The sequence below is a fragment of the Acinonyx jubatus genome, chromosome C2 (assembly GCF_027475565.1).
Source record: "Acinonyx jubatus isolate Ajub_Pintada_27869175 chromosome C2, VMU_Ajub_asm_v1.0, whole genome shotgun sequence".
Lineage (NCBI taxonomy): Eukaryota > Metazoa > Chordata > Mammalia > Carnivora > Felidae > Acinonyx > Acinonyx jubatus.
Window position 1 is genome coordinate 127,074,205 of NC_069384.1, and position 17,719 is coordinate 127,091,923.

The following is a 17,719-nucleotide window of genomic DNA, read 5'->3' on the forward strand; positions in this document are numbered from 1 at the left end:
GCTGCTTCCGGGCCCCTAACACCCAGGCTGTGCAGTCCCACTATGGCTGACCCTCGGCTGGCACCCAGTCCGCGCCCTGGAGGGCCAGCCCCCACTCAGCTCCCAGTGCGCACTCACCCAGGGTCCCTGCGCACAGCAGGGAGCAGATGGCGAACTTCATCGTCCGCTGCAGGAATACGACACTGACGCGGGCTCCGGGAGCCGAAGCAGGCTTTACCTGACCCTCCCCAGGGGGAGCGGATCCGCCTCCCCCGAAGGGTTTACCTTTTGGGCAGATCGTTCTCGCCACACCCCCGACCAGCCCCAGCCCTCCGCAGGGCTAGAGGGCAGCAAACTCGAGCCACGCCCCTGCCGACCCGCGGCCACTCCTTCCGCCCACCTCCGGGAGCTGCTAGACCGCACCTCTCTCGCGGGTTAGGGGTCCGCATGCCGGAGGTGCAAGCGGAAGCAACCTCGGAGCCCGCTGGGCTCTTCGCCTTCACAGAGGGAGAAGGCAGGTGATCGGCTGGGTCCCAGGTGAGTTACTAGGACCTAAGTTCCCTGACCCTCGGCCTTCATCTAGCCATGAAGCTCTTAAATGTTTGGAAAACACAGACCCCAGAGGAATTGGGGGCAGTGCACAGGATACACAGGCTCCAGAGGAATGGGGGGCAGTCCACAGAATGAAACCTGGGGACTCTTCCCCCAGAAAAGCATGCGCACACAGACACACAATGTTCTGAACACCATTTTCAGGCATCTTCAGACTCTTCCTCTTCAGTCGCCCACGCCGGACGCCTCCCGGAACCCCTCCCCCCAAAAAAAGACACGGTTCCCTGCAACCCTCTGCTGAAGGCTGAGGTCAGGCAAAGCGCTGAACCCCGAGAGGGCTGCTTCTACTTGGTTCTGCAGCCTGCCTCCCAGTCCTGAAGTCGGTGAGCTTCACTTAGGGAAAGTTTAGATGCAGTTTTAACAACTTTTGTTGAAGTACAAGAAATATACGTAAAACTTAACACATCCTAAATGTACAGCTTGATGAAATATGACCAGGTGAACACATCCGTATAACCAGCACCCACATCAGGAAACAGAACGTTCACAGAGCACAGATGGCCCCCTGGTGCTTCTTCCAGTTGCTTTCCGTGTCCGCCACAAAGATACACATTTTCTTGGCTTCTAACAGCATGGACGAATTTTGCTGGTAGAGATGGAATCATACAATATGTACAATGCTGTGTCTGGCTTCTTTCACTTGTTATATTTGTAAGAATCATCTATGGTGTTGTGTATAGCTGTCTTTCACATGTTCTCAGTGCTGCATATTATCCTATATTTCACTTATCTTTCCTGTTGATGATAGTAGTTTCTAGTTTGGGCTCTTACAAAGAGCCAGTGAGCCCTGCTATGAACATTCTAGCACATCTTCTAGTACATGTAGGTATGCATTTCTGCAGGATATTTCCCAGGAAGTGTAATTTCTTGGTTATAAAGTAGAAGGTATGTCTAACTTTAATACATACTCCGAACAGTTTTCCAAAGTGGCTGAACCAATTTATACTCCCAACTTAAGGGTATGAGAGTTTGGTTGCTCCACATCTTTTACTATTTTGGTGGGAGTATAACTAGTTGTGCACTGTAATTTTGAGTTTCTCTGATGACTAATGAAGTTGAGCATCATTTTATGTGCATATTGGCTATTTGGGTGCGATCTCATATAAAGCATTGTTTCAAGTCTTTTGCACTGAATACATTTTATTTATTTTTTTAATGAAATTTATTGTCAAATTGGTTTCCATACAACACCCAGTGCTCATCCCCAAAAATGCCCTCTTCAATACCCATCACCCACCCTCCCCTCCCTCCCACCCCCCATCAACCCTCAGTTTGTTCTCAGTTTTTAAGAGTCTCTTATGGTTTGGCTGTCTCCCACTCTAACCTCTTTTTTTTTTTTCCTTCCCCTCCCCCATGGGTTTCTGTTAAGTTTCTCAGGATCCACATAAGAGTGAAACCATATGGTATCTGTCTTTCTCTGTATGGCTTATTTCACTTAGCATAACACTCTCCAGTTCCATCCATGTTGCTACAAAGGGCCATGTTTCATTCTTATTACCACGTAGTACTCCAACATTGAATACATTTTAAATAGCCTTTCTGTTGAATTAAGTTTTGGTACTGGCAATACAATTATTCAAACTACAAAACCGAGGCTTGTCTAGTAAAGTATCCTCATATTTGGGCCTTAAGAATGTAAGACTGTGTTATATTATTTTAGCTCATCATAACTCTTTATTCTGCATCCTCTTCTCATGTGCAAAGGATGAATCTTTGCTAAGTAACTATTTTTTTTTTCAGCCCCAGTTAAGATTGTGAAAAATTCTTCTCTCTGGCAGAGATTAACCCTGCCATCCACTGAGCCAGAGACAGTGCTGAAGTAGTTATAAGAGATTGTAAATCACAGAATTCACCAGGTCAAGGGCAAGACACCTTGATATACAAACCTGGGCTCTCCTCTCTTTCTCTGTAATATACACACATGCACACACACACCTCAAAGTAAACAGCTTGTCCTCTTCCTTCTGCACCTTACAGACATCAGCATCCTTAGACAACCCAATGGGAGATTGTCCCAATTCATCTCCCCTTTCACACCACCTCTGGCCAACTAAGCTTTCAATTTAAGAAACGTAGGGGCACCTGGGTGGCTCAGTTGGTTAAGTGTCCGACTTTGGTTCAGGTCATGATCTCACAGTTTGGGGGTTCAAGCCTTGCATCCATTTCTGCGCTGACAGCTCAGAGCCTGGAGCCTGCTTCAGATTCTGTGTCCCCCTCTTTCTCTGCCCTCCCTTGCTTGTACACACGCTCTCTCTCTGTCTCTCTTTCTCTCTCAAAAATAAATAAATTTAAATAAATGTACACTGTCTCTCTCTATGTGCCACATGACTAGGGACAGGGCGGAGTGAGGGGAGGACCTCTCACATCTGGTGACTCTTTGGGCTTTGGAGTGAAGACCAGCTAGAGTCCACTGAGAAAAGCATACGAGCCTCCATACAAAGCACACACAGGGTCTGTGCTTTGCAAAGAGGCTGTCAGGCTGACCACAGCCCATCCACACTTAAGCTGGAAATAGTTACATCTTTCTCATCAGAGATTAAAGAGTGATCCCTGCTAAAGAGCATCCCAGAGAAAACAATGAACAAGTCCTCTCTTTGTTGAGACACTTATCAGGATGTCCCTGGCCTGGGATTTGCCCCAAGGATTGCTAAGAGGTAAACCCTTATTCTAAACCTGCTATGAAGAGAACACACAGTCCTGAAAGCCACCCCATGCTACATCCACCCCATGCCAAAGACACTTGAGGGCAGAGATTCCAAGAAGGGGATTATCTGCTTCTACGGCTGCTTGGAGTCAAGGAATCCTTTGACCTTAGAATTTCTGAAAGTGAGAATAGGAGTGCCTTCCTTTGTCTAATCAAGAGGAAAAGGAACGTATATAGTTTTAATGCAAACCTTTCGTTGAATTTAAACATACACATAGAAGATGTACACATCGTAAGTGTGCAGCCCAGATTGGCACAACATGAGCACATGCCGAGTAGCCAGTATTCAGAAGATAGAGAAAGAGTATGTTACCAGTACCCTGGAAGCCCCCTCATCTGCCTTATAGTCACCAATGATCAAAGGTAATCATTATTCTGATTTTGAACACCATAGTTGAGTTTCACCTGCTTTTTATTTCATATACATGAAATCAGAAAATAAGCACTGTTCTCTGTCTAGCTTCTTTGCCTAAACCTGATATTTGAGAGAGTCAACTCTGCTGTTTCATATGTATTCTGAGGCATGCCTCAGAGATAGTGCAGGTTTGGTTCCATATCCCCAAAACAAAGCAAATATCCCAGTGAAGGGATTCAAATGAATTTTTGGTTTCCCAGAGCATATAAAACTTATGCTTACATCATTCTGTAGTCTATTAAGTGTGCAATGGCATTATGTCTATAAACATGTATATACCTTAATTAAAAATATTGCTAAAAAATGCTAACCAGTCTGAGCTTTCAGGAAGTCATAATCACTGATCCCAGATGACCATAACAAATATGATAATGAAAAAGTTTGAAATATTGTTGGAATTACCAAAATGAGACACAGAGACACCCTGCAAGCAAATGCTGTTGGAAAAAATGGCGCCCCTAGACTTACTCGACACAGGGTTGCCACATACCTTCAATCTGTGAAATATAATACAAAGTTATCTGCGAAACACAGTAAAGCAAAGTGCAATCAAATGAGGTGTGTCTTTATTGTAATTTGTTCATTCTTATTGCTCTGTGGCATTCCAATGGTGAATATATCAATGAATATTAATGGAAACTTGGTTGTCTTTTTTTTTTTTTTAATTTAAGGCCATCATGAAGTAATACTGCTGTGAAAGTTTTCACACATGTCTGTTGGTGAACATGTGTATGCATTTCTGTTGGTCTATAAACAGGGGGCAATTGCTGGATCACAGGGTGCACCTATATTCTGCTTTAATAACTGCCAAACTAATTTTTAACATGGTTGTACAGTTTCCAATCTCATTTCACTTCCAACAGTATGTGGGTTGCCCCATACCAAGTACTAATACTTGGTTTGGGTGGGTGCGTGGGTGGCTCTGTTGGTTGAGTGTCCGACTTCAGCTCAGGTCATGATCTGGTGGTTGGTGAATTCAAGCCCCACATGGGCTCACTGCTGTCAGTGCAGAGCCTGCTTCGGATTTTCTGTCCCCCTCTCTCTCTGCCCCTCTCCTATTTGCACTCTCTCTCTCTCTCAAATCTTAAAAATACTTGGTTTGGGATGAAATATAAATTTAAGTTTTCTTTTAATTTTAGTTATTCTGGAGCACTTGATGCAGTTCATTATAGTTTTAATATTAATTTCCCTGATAAGTAATAAAGTTGAATACTTTCTCATGTTTATTGGAAAATTACGTATCTTCTTTTGTGATGTGCCCAATTTTCTATTGGATTATTTGCTTATTTTTTCATTGAGTTGTAGGAGTTCTTTATATATTGTAGCTATGAGAACTTTGTTGGATGTATGTATTTCAAATATTTTCTTACATTTTGTGGTTTGCATTTCTCTCTCTAAATGGTGTCTTTTCATATACAGAAATTTAAAATATTTCTGAGTCAATTTCAACATATTTATTTATGGGTAGCACTTTTTGTATGCTTAAAAAGTCTTTGCCTGTACCAAGTTCGTGAAAATATTGTTTCCTTCTGGAAGCTTCATAGTTTTTCCTCTTACATTTAGATCTAGAATCCATCTGGAACTGATTAAAAAAATTTTTTTTATGTTTATTTATTTTTGAGAGCATGAGCAGGGGAGGGGCAGAGAGAGAGGGAGACACAGAATTCAAAGCAGGCTCTAGTCTCTGAGCTGTCAGCACAAAGCTGACACGGGGCTTGAACTCACAAGCTGTGAGATCATGACCTGAGCCAAAATCAGACGCTTAACAGACTGAGCCACTCAGATACCCCTGGAACTGATTTTTTTAATACATAGATTTATTTTCCACTCATTTTGAAGTGAAATGAAGTTAAAAGAAGCAGATGACTTCTCTTATTGTGACATTTTTTTTTGTCCCAAATATTCACTCATTAGGTCTTCTCAAATTTAACAAAGGATTTATAAGCCCTTTAATTCATGCTATATAAGTATAATAATAAACTGAATAACTTGGTGAGCTAGTATAATGTCATGGAAGACAAAGCTAAACCATGTGGCCTAGATTTTTGGAATTGATGTTTGTGAATGGTGAGACAGGAGACTGTGTTCATGTTTTCTTCTATGTATATGTCCAATGGACTCAGCACCATTACTGGAAAGATTTTTCTTTCCTCACTGCACTTTAGTACAACCTTTGTTAAAAATCAGGCAATCGAATATGTGCTACAGGACTCTCCATTCTGTTCTACTGATCTGTATATCTCACTGTCTCAATTCCTACAGCTTTATTGTAACTCTTGATATCTCATAATGTGAGTTCTTGGTTTGTTCTTCAAGATGGACTTGTGAGTTCTTGGTTTGTTCTTCTTCAAGATGGACTTGTGAGTTCTTGGTTTGTTCTTCTTCAAGATGGACTTGGGTATGTTTGTTGTTATTGTTTTGGTTTTTGCAGTTCCACGTACATTCTGTAATTGACATGTCGATTTGCAGAAAAAATACCTGCAGAGATTTGATTGGAACTATACAGAAATATAGATCAATTTGGAGGGATTTGACATCTCCACAATATTAACCCTTGCAATTCATAAATATGGTATATCCCTGCACTCATGAAGGCCTTCCTTACTGGCTCTTCTCTTGATAATATTTTGTAGTGTTCACTTTATAGGTCTTGAACATCCTTCCTAGATTTGTTCCTAGATATCAACTGGTTTTTGGTGCTATTATAAATGGGATCATGATTTTAATTCATTTCCCGTTTGTTTGTTGCTGCTATTTGGAAAAAAAAAAAAAACAGTTGGTTTTTGTATATTGACCTTGAATCCAATGACCTTACTAAGTTATTTTATTAATTATAATAGTTTCTTTTGGATTTTCTGTGTATATCTTTGTGTCTTTGTAAATAGTGTTTGTTTTGTTTCTTCTTTTTCAATTCTTGTAATTTTATTTCTTTTTCTTGATCTATTGCACTGAGTAGAACTTCCAGCACATCACTACATAAAAGTACTGATAGAGGAGGAACGTTTTCAATAATTCACCATTGGGTAGAATGTTTGCTGGTGCTTTGTTTTGTCTTAGATATTATTTACTAGATTAAAGAAGCTCCCTTCCTTCTTGGCTTGACTAATTTTTTCTTTAAATAATGAATGAATGCTGAATTTTTATCAGGTGTTTTTCTGTACCTATTGAGATAATCATATGATTTCTTCTGCTTTTTCTGTTGATGTGGTGAACTCTTCTAATTGACTTTTAAATGTTAAGCCACTATTATATTCCTGGAATAAACCCCACTTGGTTAGGTATAATGCTTTTAATATACAGTGGAACTTGAATTTCCAACATTTTTTTTAGGATATTTTGCATCTATCTCATCTTTTTTCAGGACAGAAATTATTCCTCAGTTTTTCCTTTATTTTAACGTCCCCATAAGTTTGGTTTTAAAGTTAATGTTAGCTCATAAAATAAATTCTGAAATGTCTCTTTTCTTATTCTTTGGTATATGTTGTATAAAAGTAGTGCTATTTTTTTTCTTAACTCTGGAACATTTCACCAGTGAAAGCCACTCATATCTAGAGTTTTATTAGTGGAAAATTTTCAATTCCAGATAAAATTTCTTTTTTTTAATGTTTATTTATTTTTGAGAGAGAGAGAGAGAGAGACCAGGGGAGGGGCAGAGAGAGAGGGAGACACAGAATCCGAAGCAGGCTCCAGACTCTGAACTGTCAGCACGGAGCCTGACACAGGGCTTGAACTCAAAAACGGTGAGATCATGCCCTGAGCCGAGGTTGGATGCCTAACCAACTGAGCCACCCAGGTGCCCCAGATAAAATTTCTTTAATGCCTAGAAAAATGTTCAGATTTTCTGATTCTTCAAGTTTCTTCACATATTGGTAAGTTTTGTTTTTCAAGAAATTTGTCCATTTCATCTAAATTTCAAACTTAACTGATGTAAAGTTTTTGTCAATGTTATCTTTATGTGTTTTTTTATGTTTAACAGTTTAGTACAAAGGATACTATATTTTGTAAAACTTTTTTTATGTTTATTTATTTTTGAGAGAGAGAGAAAGACAGAGTGTGAGTGGGGAAGGGGCAGACAGAGAGGGAGATACAGAATCTGAAGCAGACTCCAGGCTCTGAGCTGTCAGCACAGAGCCCTACATGGGGCTCAAACTCATAAACCATGAGATTATGACTTGAGCCCAAGTGAGACACTTAATTTACGGAGCCACCCAGGTGCCCCTACAAAGGATATTATAAAGGGTATGGATAAACAGCCAGATGAAGAGGCTCATAGGTGAGGTCTGGAAGGGTCTCAAGCACAGAAACTTCTGTCCTTGAAGAACTGGAATGCACCACCTTCCCAGCATGTGGATGCATTCACCAATCTGAAGGCTTTTAAACATTTTTAATACGTGGGAATTTTTGCCATGATCCTCTTTTTTCATTGATGATATTGGTAATTCATGTTTTCTCCTTTTTGTTGATTAGAAGTGACAGGGTTCTATCTATTTTATTAATCATAAACAGACAACTTTTGCCTTTGTTGATTTTCTCCACTGGAAATTCATTTATTATTGCATTGATTTCTGTTCTCTTGACTTTTTTTCAGTTTTGTTCTTTTTCTAGTCTTTGTAAAAGGAAGTTGAAATCGTTGATTTTCAGGCTCTCTTCCACTCTAACATATGTATTGAAGGCTATAAATTTCCCTATAAGCACTCTTTCTCTTGATATATCTATATGATTATCCAAAGTATTTTAAATATATATTCTAATTCAAAATATATTCTAACTTTCATTATGTCTCTTATTGGACTCATAGTTTATTGAGAAGGGTATTGGTTGATTTATAGTATTTGTAATTTCCAAGCTGTCTTGTGCTGTTTATGTCTAGTGTAATTCCATTATGGGAGAATAAGATGCTCTGAATGAGTTGAAATGTGTTGAAGATTGTTTGGTGGCTCAGCATAAGATCACTTTTTATTGTTTAGTGTGCATTTTAAAATAATGAGCATTCTACAGTTGTTGGACAAAGTGTTTTATTTGTATATATATTATATACACAAACATTTATTTATATACAATATGTATTACCGGTAAATAAAATATATAAATATATATCTATGTGTGTATATATGTATATGTATGAAAATTGTGTTGTTGTTTTATCTTTGATTTTTTTAATCTGATTTTTCCATTAGTACTCGAGAGAGGTGTGTTAAAGTTCCCTACTATGATTGTGGATTTGTCTATTTAATTTTTTAGTTCTATCAACTTTTGCTTTATATATTTTAAACTATATTTTTGAGTGCGTACCTATTTGGGACTGTGATATCTTACTGGTGGGTTAGTCCCTTTGTAATTATGATCATTATGAAAAGCCTTTTTATCTCCAGTAATGTTTCTTGCTTTAAAGTCTTGTCTAATATTGGTATAGTTATACTAGCTTTCTTTTGGTTATTGTATGCATGATATATGTTTTAATCCTTTTGTGTTCAGTGTGTGTGTCCTTATATTTAAAGTGTGTCTCTATGAAACAATCTCAACATCACTCATCACCAGGGAAATACAAATCAAAACCATGATAAAATACCACCTCACACTTGTCAGAATGGCTAAAATTAACAACACAACAGACAAGAGGTGTTGGCAAGGATGTGGAGAAAGAGGAACTCTCTTGCACTATTGGTGGGAATGCAGACTAGTGCAGCCACTCTGGAAAACAGTATAGAGCATCCTCAAAAAGTTAAAAATAGAACTACCCTAAAATCCAGCAGTCACTACTATGTATTTACTCAAAGGACCAAAAATACAGATTCAAAGGGGTACATGCATCCTGATGTTCATAGCAGCATAATCAACAATAGCCGAAGTATCAAAAGAGTTCAAATGTCCAATGACTGATCAATGGATAAAGAAGATGTGTGTGTGTGTGTGTGTGTGCGCGCGCATGTGCACATGTTCACACACACACACACACACACACACACACACACACAGTGGAATATTACTCAGCCATCAGAAAAAATGCAATCTTGCCATTTGCAATGATGTGAATGAGGCTAGAGTGTATTACACTAAGCAAAAAAAGTCAGTCAGAGAAAGACAAGTACCATATGATTTCACTCAAATGTATAATTTAAGAAACAAAACAGATGAACATATGGCGGGGTGGAAGGAGAGAGGGAAACTAACCGTAAGAGACTCTTAAAGACAGAGAACAAACTGAGGGTTGATGGAGGGAAGTGAGTGGGGGATGGGCTAGATGGGTGATGGGTATTAGGACGGCACTTGTTATGAGCACTGGGTGTTGTATGTAACTGATAAATCACTAAATTCTACTCCTGAAATCAATATTATGCTATATGTTAACTAGTTCAAATTTAAATAAAAATTTGAAACAAAAAAGTATGTCTTTCATAAGCAGCATATATTTTGAAAATTCTGTCTGACAATCTTAGACTCTAATTGGCATGTATAATTTGTTGATATTTAATGTAATTACTAATATATTTGGGTGTTATCTACCACCTTACTATTTGTTTTCTATTTGGCTAACCTGTTTTATGTTCCCTTTTCTCTTTTTTCTTGCCTTATTTTAGAGAAATCCATCTTTTAATTACTCCATCGTTTCCTTTCTATTCACCTATTAGTTACGTACTCTTTTCCTATTCTTTTGTGGGTCCCCAATAGATTACAACACACACCCTTAATTTACTATACTGAAAGGAACTAATGCTCCTTCTACAACTTCCTTGCTAATGCTAGGGGCTTTATAACATTTTAAGTTCATTTAGTCCCTTTTGTCTGTTATGCTATTGTTGTGTACTTTTAATTACATTTATAGTTTAGAATGTCATAAAATCATTAAGTCAATATTTATAAATATTAAGCCAGTACTTACTTATATTTAACTGCATATTTCCTCTCTTCATTGCTCTTCACTACAGCCTCAATTTCTGTGTTTCCATCTGAGATCATTTTTATTCTGTCTAAAGAATTTCTTTCCCTTAGTACAAATCTGGCAAAGAATTTTCTCAGGGTTGAAAGTGTTGGTAACTAACAGCTTTGTAGGATTTTTCCCCACTGAGTATATTTCACTGTTAGCCATTTCTTCCACAAATTTAATAATGTCACTCTACTGTTTTCTTTTACCCATAATTTCTATTGAGAAGTCAACTGAAGTCAACTGTTGTTCCTCTGAAGGTTATGTGTCTTTTTCTCTGGCTGCTTTTAAAAATAGTCCATCTTCTTTATGTTCTTTGACTTAACCATGGTGTGCTTAATTGTGATTTTACCCTATCTGTGGGCTGTTTTTCATCATTTTTGGAAATTATCATTGTTTAAATATTCCTCCTGCCTATTCTCTGTTGACTCTACTTTTATACTTACATAATTGTACATGTAGTAATGTTTTAAAACTGCACACTTGTATCATGCTTTTTTTCTGAATCTACATTCTTTTTTTTTTCTCACTGTGCTTCAGCTGGATATTTTCTATTGACCTGCCTTCCAGTTTACTAATCCTCTCTTCTGTGTATCTATTGTACTGTTAAATCCATATAGTGAGAAATTACCATCAATTATTACCTTTTCATGTAACCTCACGTGTAAAATCACATAGATTGCTTTTTGGAGTAAAAGAGTCCTTTTGCCATTCACAAGATTATTTCTGAATTGCAAAATTTTTCTTTCCTTATTTTAGTGATTCTTGTGTTCTGCCATGCAATCTTGGCTGCTGCCACAATCACAAACCAAAAGTACAAGGACACTTTTTATTGCAATCATAGTGGGATTACTACTGCCTGTCTTGCTTCTAGAATTTTCACTTGATTTTTTCTTCCTAGATTTCAGTTCTCCAGTGAAATTCCCCATCTTTTCCGCTATTTTCACCATCTTTTCCTCTGCTGTCATCACATTTTTCTCTATTTTCTTGGCCCTATTGAACATAGTTTTTAAAGGTCTGGGTCTGTCTGCTAACTATAATATCTGGGCTATTTGTAGATGTATTTATTTTGTGTGTTTTTCTGTTAGTTTCTGGACATGTAGTTCTCTTGGCATGCCTTTAAATTAAAAAAAAAATTTTTAACACTTATTCATTTGTTGAGACACAGAGCATGAATGGGGGAGGGACACAGAGAGAGGGAGACACAGAATCTGAAACAGGCTCCAGGCTCTGAGCTGTCAGCACAGAGCCCTAGGTAGGGCTTGAATCCATGAGCTGGGAGTTCATGACCTGAGCTGAAGTCAGACACTTAACCAACTGAGCCACCCAGGCACCCCTAATTTTCGCTTGAGCAAATGGACATGCTTACAAATTTTTTTGGAGGCTCCAGATGATACACCATCATTTCCAAAGTGGGTTTGTTGCTTTATTCTGCTAAGAAGATGGAGTGGGAACTGATCTCTTTCAACCAGTCAAGGTTGGGCTGAATCAAGACTGGATTGTAGTTTTGGCAGGCTCCCATAGCTTCCAATTGAAAGCCTGGTGTGGTAAGGAGAAAAATGGCCCCCCAAATATATCCATGTCCTAACCCCATAAACTGTAACTATGTTATGTTACACAGCAAGGGAAGATTAAAGTTGCAGATAGAATTAAAATTGCTAATCAGGCAACCTCAGGATAAAGTAATTATCTTGGATTATCTACCTGGGTGGGCCAATTGTAATCACAAGGTCCTTTAAATGTGGAAGTGGGAAGGAGAAGAGTTAGTGTCTGAGTGATGTGATGTAAGAAAGACTGCCATTGTGCTGGCTTTGAAAATGGAAAGGCATTGGGTCATGAGCCAAAGAATGTAAGCAGTTCTACAGCTGGAAAAGGCAAGAAAATGGATTCTCCTGTCAAGCCTTCAGAAAGGAGCCTAGCCCTGCTGACACCTTGGGTTTAGCTCAGTGAGACCCACTTCAGACTTCTGACTACAGAACCGTGAGATAATAAATGTGTGTTGTTTTAAGCCACTAAATTTGTAGGAATGGTTACAGCAGCAATAGGAAATTTAACACACCTACTCTAAGGTGTGGGGCTGTCTTCTTTACCCCCCGTTCCATAGAGCTTCAAAATATGCCAAACATCTTAAGGGAGAAACTGGTGACTTGTCAGACCTAGCCTCTGTACCTCCCTTCTCATTGGGATCTTGCCTCTATTTCTGTTTCTCCAGCCCTGAGACTGCTGTAAGTTCTGCTGGCAGTGGCCCTTTGCTCAGGCAAACCCAGATACCTCTTGTCTTGTGCCGAGAAGTGGCAAATTCCCCCAAGGAAATGTGGTTGTAGAATGTCATCTCACCTCTTTGTTATCCCCTCCCTATTCTGGAAGTTTTTCACCTCTAAGTCTCTAATGCTCTTAAATAGATGTTTTATGGTGCTTTATCCACATCTTTTAGATGTATTCAACAAGAGCACAATTCCTACATAAGCTACTTCATCATGAAAGAGGCAAAAGTGAGGACTATGTTAGCTACTAATTTTTAATCTTTATTTTTTAAGGCTCTAGTATATTACTACTGGAGTAATGAGTTTTATGGGTTATTGTATTCATTTATAAATGTTCTAGCTCTTCCTTCATTTATTCATACCTTTGAAAGGAAATAAGACCTATAAGGGTAGACATCACATTTTTCTTGTTCAACATACAAATCCTAAGGTTGGAAAATAATGCCTGGTATTATATAGGGCTCAAAAAATTACCAAATAGATGAATAAATGCACATAAATGTTTGTCTCAAAAGCGGGTTGAGCAATCTCTGCAGACCTGTGGACAAAAACCAAATAGAGTCAAGGCATGAATATTTCTCCTAAGGTTAATGATCTACCCAAAGCTAACACAGCCCAGATCCAGTAGGGCCGAGGTACCCTCTGACCTCTGAGTGGAGCAAACTCTGAAAAGTTCCTATGTACAGGGGCAAAGTCATACTGCCAAGGAAGAACATCCAGAGTGCTAAAAGTTGTCTCCCTTGCTTTGGCACAACCTGTCACAGCAGCAGAGCAGAAGGTTAGAAAATTATATTGTGGGAAACAATTTAAAGACTTCATGACAGTCTTTGGAAAACTAGGAATTTGTAAATTTATCATTAACTGTATACCAGGCACTGAGATAAGTGCTTTTCAAATATTAATTTATAGTAACCCTATGAGGCAGCTGCTATTACTATCCCTATTTCATACAGGAAGAAAGTGAAAGCACAGAGAGGTTAAGTAACTTGCCCAAGGTCAGACAAGACTATATGTCAGAGCCAGCATTCCACAGCCTGCTTCCATAGTCAATGCTCTTCCCCACGTGGCCTCTGGCATTTGTCTTTGGACTGATTTTCCTCTTTCTTCTTCCCAAGGACCTTTGTGGTAATAAAGACAATTTATTTAAACTTTGCCAGGTTTAGAATTGATTAGGTCGGGTTGGTGCTAGTTGCCATAAAAGATGAAGTTCCAAATATCAATGGTTTACCCTAACAGAATAAAGCCCAATTGGCAGCCGTGGTGGTGATTTGTTAGAGAGGTGGGGGAGGGAGTTTACCTGCACAGCTCTAGTGAGTCATTCAGAGGTGGAGGCTGAGAGAGGCTCCGCCATTTTCAACATGTAGCTTCCAAGACTGCCCTGTGTGTTGACTTCCAGACTTAGGAGTGTGGAAGACAGTACGAGAGGTTTTCGTGGACTTCTACCGATATTCTGTTGGCCATAACTCAGTCACATGCCCTCCCCGCCTCCCCCAGATGCAAATAGGATGGGAACTGCAATTCCTGGCTGGGCAACTTCTTCCCCGCAACTACACATACTTTGAAAGGGACCCTGGAGTCTTGGGTCTTTTGTCTTAGTTTGACTTCCTCCAGAAAACAGACTCTTAAATAAGACTTTTCAAAAGTTAGATTTGGTAAGTAAAGAAACACAGGTGAAAGGATGAGAAAGTGGGACAGGGAAAAGTTTGAGTCATTGTTTGAGGATTCTTCCCATGGGTCATAATCTTGTCCTGTGGCCTGTGTAGGTGGCAAAGCAGACTCCTGGCATCAGGAGAATGCCTTCATGCAAAGAAACACAGATGCCGGCAGCTGGAAGTTTGCCAGTGTGCTTAGGCATTGAAGGGATGTGTCTGGAACACTAAAGGTCTGCTACAGTCTCTGCAAGAATCTACCTTATGCTCCAATGACATATGGACTGAAAAGACAGATTGTTTCCCCTCTGCACCCCTGCCCAATCACATACCTGATATGCGATGGTGGAGCAGGAACAGAGTAACTACAATAAAACTCCCCTTTCAGAAAGGAGAGGAGTAGAGCCCCATAGCTGTTGCTGGTCAGTGTCAACTTTGAAGTCTTACTGGGCAGGTATTGGGTGGTTCCTCTGACTGATTAGATTCAGATTTTGCTCCTTGAAAGTATTTTTTTTGTTGTTCATTGCCTTCCATGGATGCCTCCATGGCATCTCCCTCTGAGAGGGTCTTCCTTCTCCATTATCCTCTCTAGCCACATCTGGATGGGGTATTAGGGAGTTTGTGCTCCTCAAGGGCTGTATGACTTTTCGTCCATTTCCTATTGTGCATGCTTGAAGATCGTGTCAAAGTTTGAGTCCTCCAGATTTCTGGCTGCCTTCACAGAGCAATTATCTCAAAACCTTAGTATCCTTCATATTTGCTTCCAGTCAGTTTCATGTGTTAGTCATCAACCTCACGCATACAGGGCAAGGGGAAGGTCTGGCTGATTAGCCTGGTAAAGATCCATGAGATACTTTTAGCTCATTGATTACTTCCACAGATAGTAAAAGAGGAGAAGAAGGCAAGGTGTCAGCTCTCCAGGTCCTTGTCCTACACACCAAAAGGGATGACTCTGAAACAAAAGGGCTGAGGACTGCAACCTGCATTGTGGGAACCCCACCACTGAGGAGCCAAATCTAGACAGCAGCCAAGTGGTTCTGTTCGTGGGGGGTGGGGTGCCCAGAAAGCCCCATACATCATCAGAAATCTGGGAGGCCGTGAGAAACTACCTGATTACGGCCTGCTAGGAGAGGCAGGAAGACAGGTGGAAGGTGGCCTCTGAGCTAGCAGCTCCTTAGCTGTCTTCTCATGTTCCAGCAGGATCATGAGGTGTTTGGATGAGCCTCAGATATGCGGCAATTCCAACCTCTTCCCTATGTGGGTACATGAAAGGTTTCCAGGAAGTCATGGCAGAGCTGTCAGCCTACAGTAGCAGCCACACACACAGTTCTGTCCTAGACTAATTTTCCAGCCTGATAGCTATCTTGGCCCACACCTCTTTCTCTCTCAGCTGATGGTACCTACCCAGGTTCAGTGGGATGACCATCCTCTCAACTAGACCTTTCCCATATGGACAAGCTGAAAGGGACATTTGTTGTGCAAAACCTCTCAAGTTCATCTCTTGTTTTTAGGGCCTGGATGTTGTCAGCTTTTCCAACATTGCACAACCCCGCATTTGGGGATTTTTAAATTCCTTTTTATGTTTTGCATGCAAACAAGCCAATTCTCTGAGTTTGTCTCTTTCTTATAGTACCTAATTAAATGCAGCCAGTAGCAACATATGCTACTAACATTCTATTTTACCTTTTCGTCCCTGCACCTCAGCAGACTCAGTATGCTTATGCTCTACTTTCTAGGTTATTGAATACAACAGTATAAACAAATGTTCTGCCACTGCAAAGGTGATTTCTGCAGCAATAAAAATCATTAATCTCATTTTTAAGTTCTAATACATAAATTTATCCGTTTACAGCATTAGAAACTTAAATATGAAACCCTATCACTCAAAAAATACGTATTTTTAGTTTAGTTTTTAATCTTCAGAAGTCTTATCAATGTAGCAAAATGTAACAAGAAATACTCATATTACCTCCATCCATATTTTCAAAGTCACTATTTTGTCATATTTGTTTCCTGTAGTTTTTTTTCATTCTACAAACAGTTAAATATCAAGTTCCCTTTAATCTTATTCCAAGCAGGGCTTAGAGTGTCTGACTCTAGGTGACAGAAGTGCCAAAGAAACAGGAAGGTGACACTGAATGCCAGAGAGGTGAGGGGAAAGGTAATTCTGAGCCCCATCTTCTGAGGCAGCTGCCTGCGGGCACATCTCTTCTGTTCCCCGTTTTCACCAAAACCTTCATGAAACACAATCCATATCACCACTTTCATCCTTGCCTCAGAGATGCTGTTCAGGCCGACTTTAGGGTGCATCAGAATCAGCAGGAGGACTTGTTAAAATGGAATGCTGGTCAGGCAGAGTTCCTGACTCAGCGGATCTGAGGTCAGGCCTAAGAATTTTCATTTCCAACAAATTCCTGGTTGATACTGATACAGCTGGTCCAGGTGCTACACTAGATGAAGAAACACTGCTCCATTTTCTGAGAGTAAGTACTTCAGGGACAGATACAGACCCTCTCTGCCCTTGTGGAGACACAGATGGGAGAACTTGTCACCTGGTCTACTCTAAAGATGAGGTCAGCTCCTCTGCTATTAAAATCAGCTGGCCAAAAGCTAAAGGATTGAGCTCATCTTCCTCCTCCTCTTCATTAGAGCAGGTATGACTTTCCTCCTCTCGTGAGGCCTCCACTTGGCCCGGAAGTGCCTGGAACAGGCTCCTGCCTCCTGGTGCAGAGATGGGCAGGCAGCATGTGACAAGGAGCGGGGTGGTGTGTCGGGAAGGGCAAGGGGATTCCAGTCACACTACCTCTTCTCGAGCCCAGGTGCAGGCACTCCCTGGCTGTGCAGCCCTGAGCCTCACTTTCCCCATCTACACAACACGGGATGATGATGCCCACATCCTAGAGGACCGCTGAGAAGGCTAAACGAGAATAGTGCAGGCAGGAGTCCTTTGTTGACTGTAACATACCCTACAAACGGGAATTATTGCTACAGCTTCGTGACGGATTTGCTCCTTAACAATAAGCTGTGGTACTGGCGGCTTCTCCTCATCATCCTTCTTATTTTCTTATAACTCTAATAACTTTGGTTTATTTTTAAGACTTTCCCCACCCTCTCCCCCAACAATGGCCTTTATCTTTGACCCCAGTGTTACTGATTCTGACTCACCTTCCACAG

General features: G+C 40.1%; 1 protein-coding gene across 1 annotated transcript in view; it reads right to left on the bottom strand.

The window, feature by feature from the left end:
- Positions 1–290, bottom strand: part of LOC106987376 (inhibitor of carbonic anhydrase) — a 56,782-nt gene extending 56,492 nt beyond the window's left edge. Inside the window, exon 1 of the mRNA XM_015085656.3 lies at positions 118–290. Coding sequence (XP_014941142.1) covers positions 118–160 — 43 coding nt within the window. The 5' untranslated portion in view covers positions 161–290. The remainder of the gene's footprint in view (positions 1–117) is intronic.
- Between the last annotated feature and the right edge of the window lie 17,429 nt (positions 291–17,719).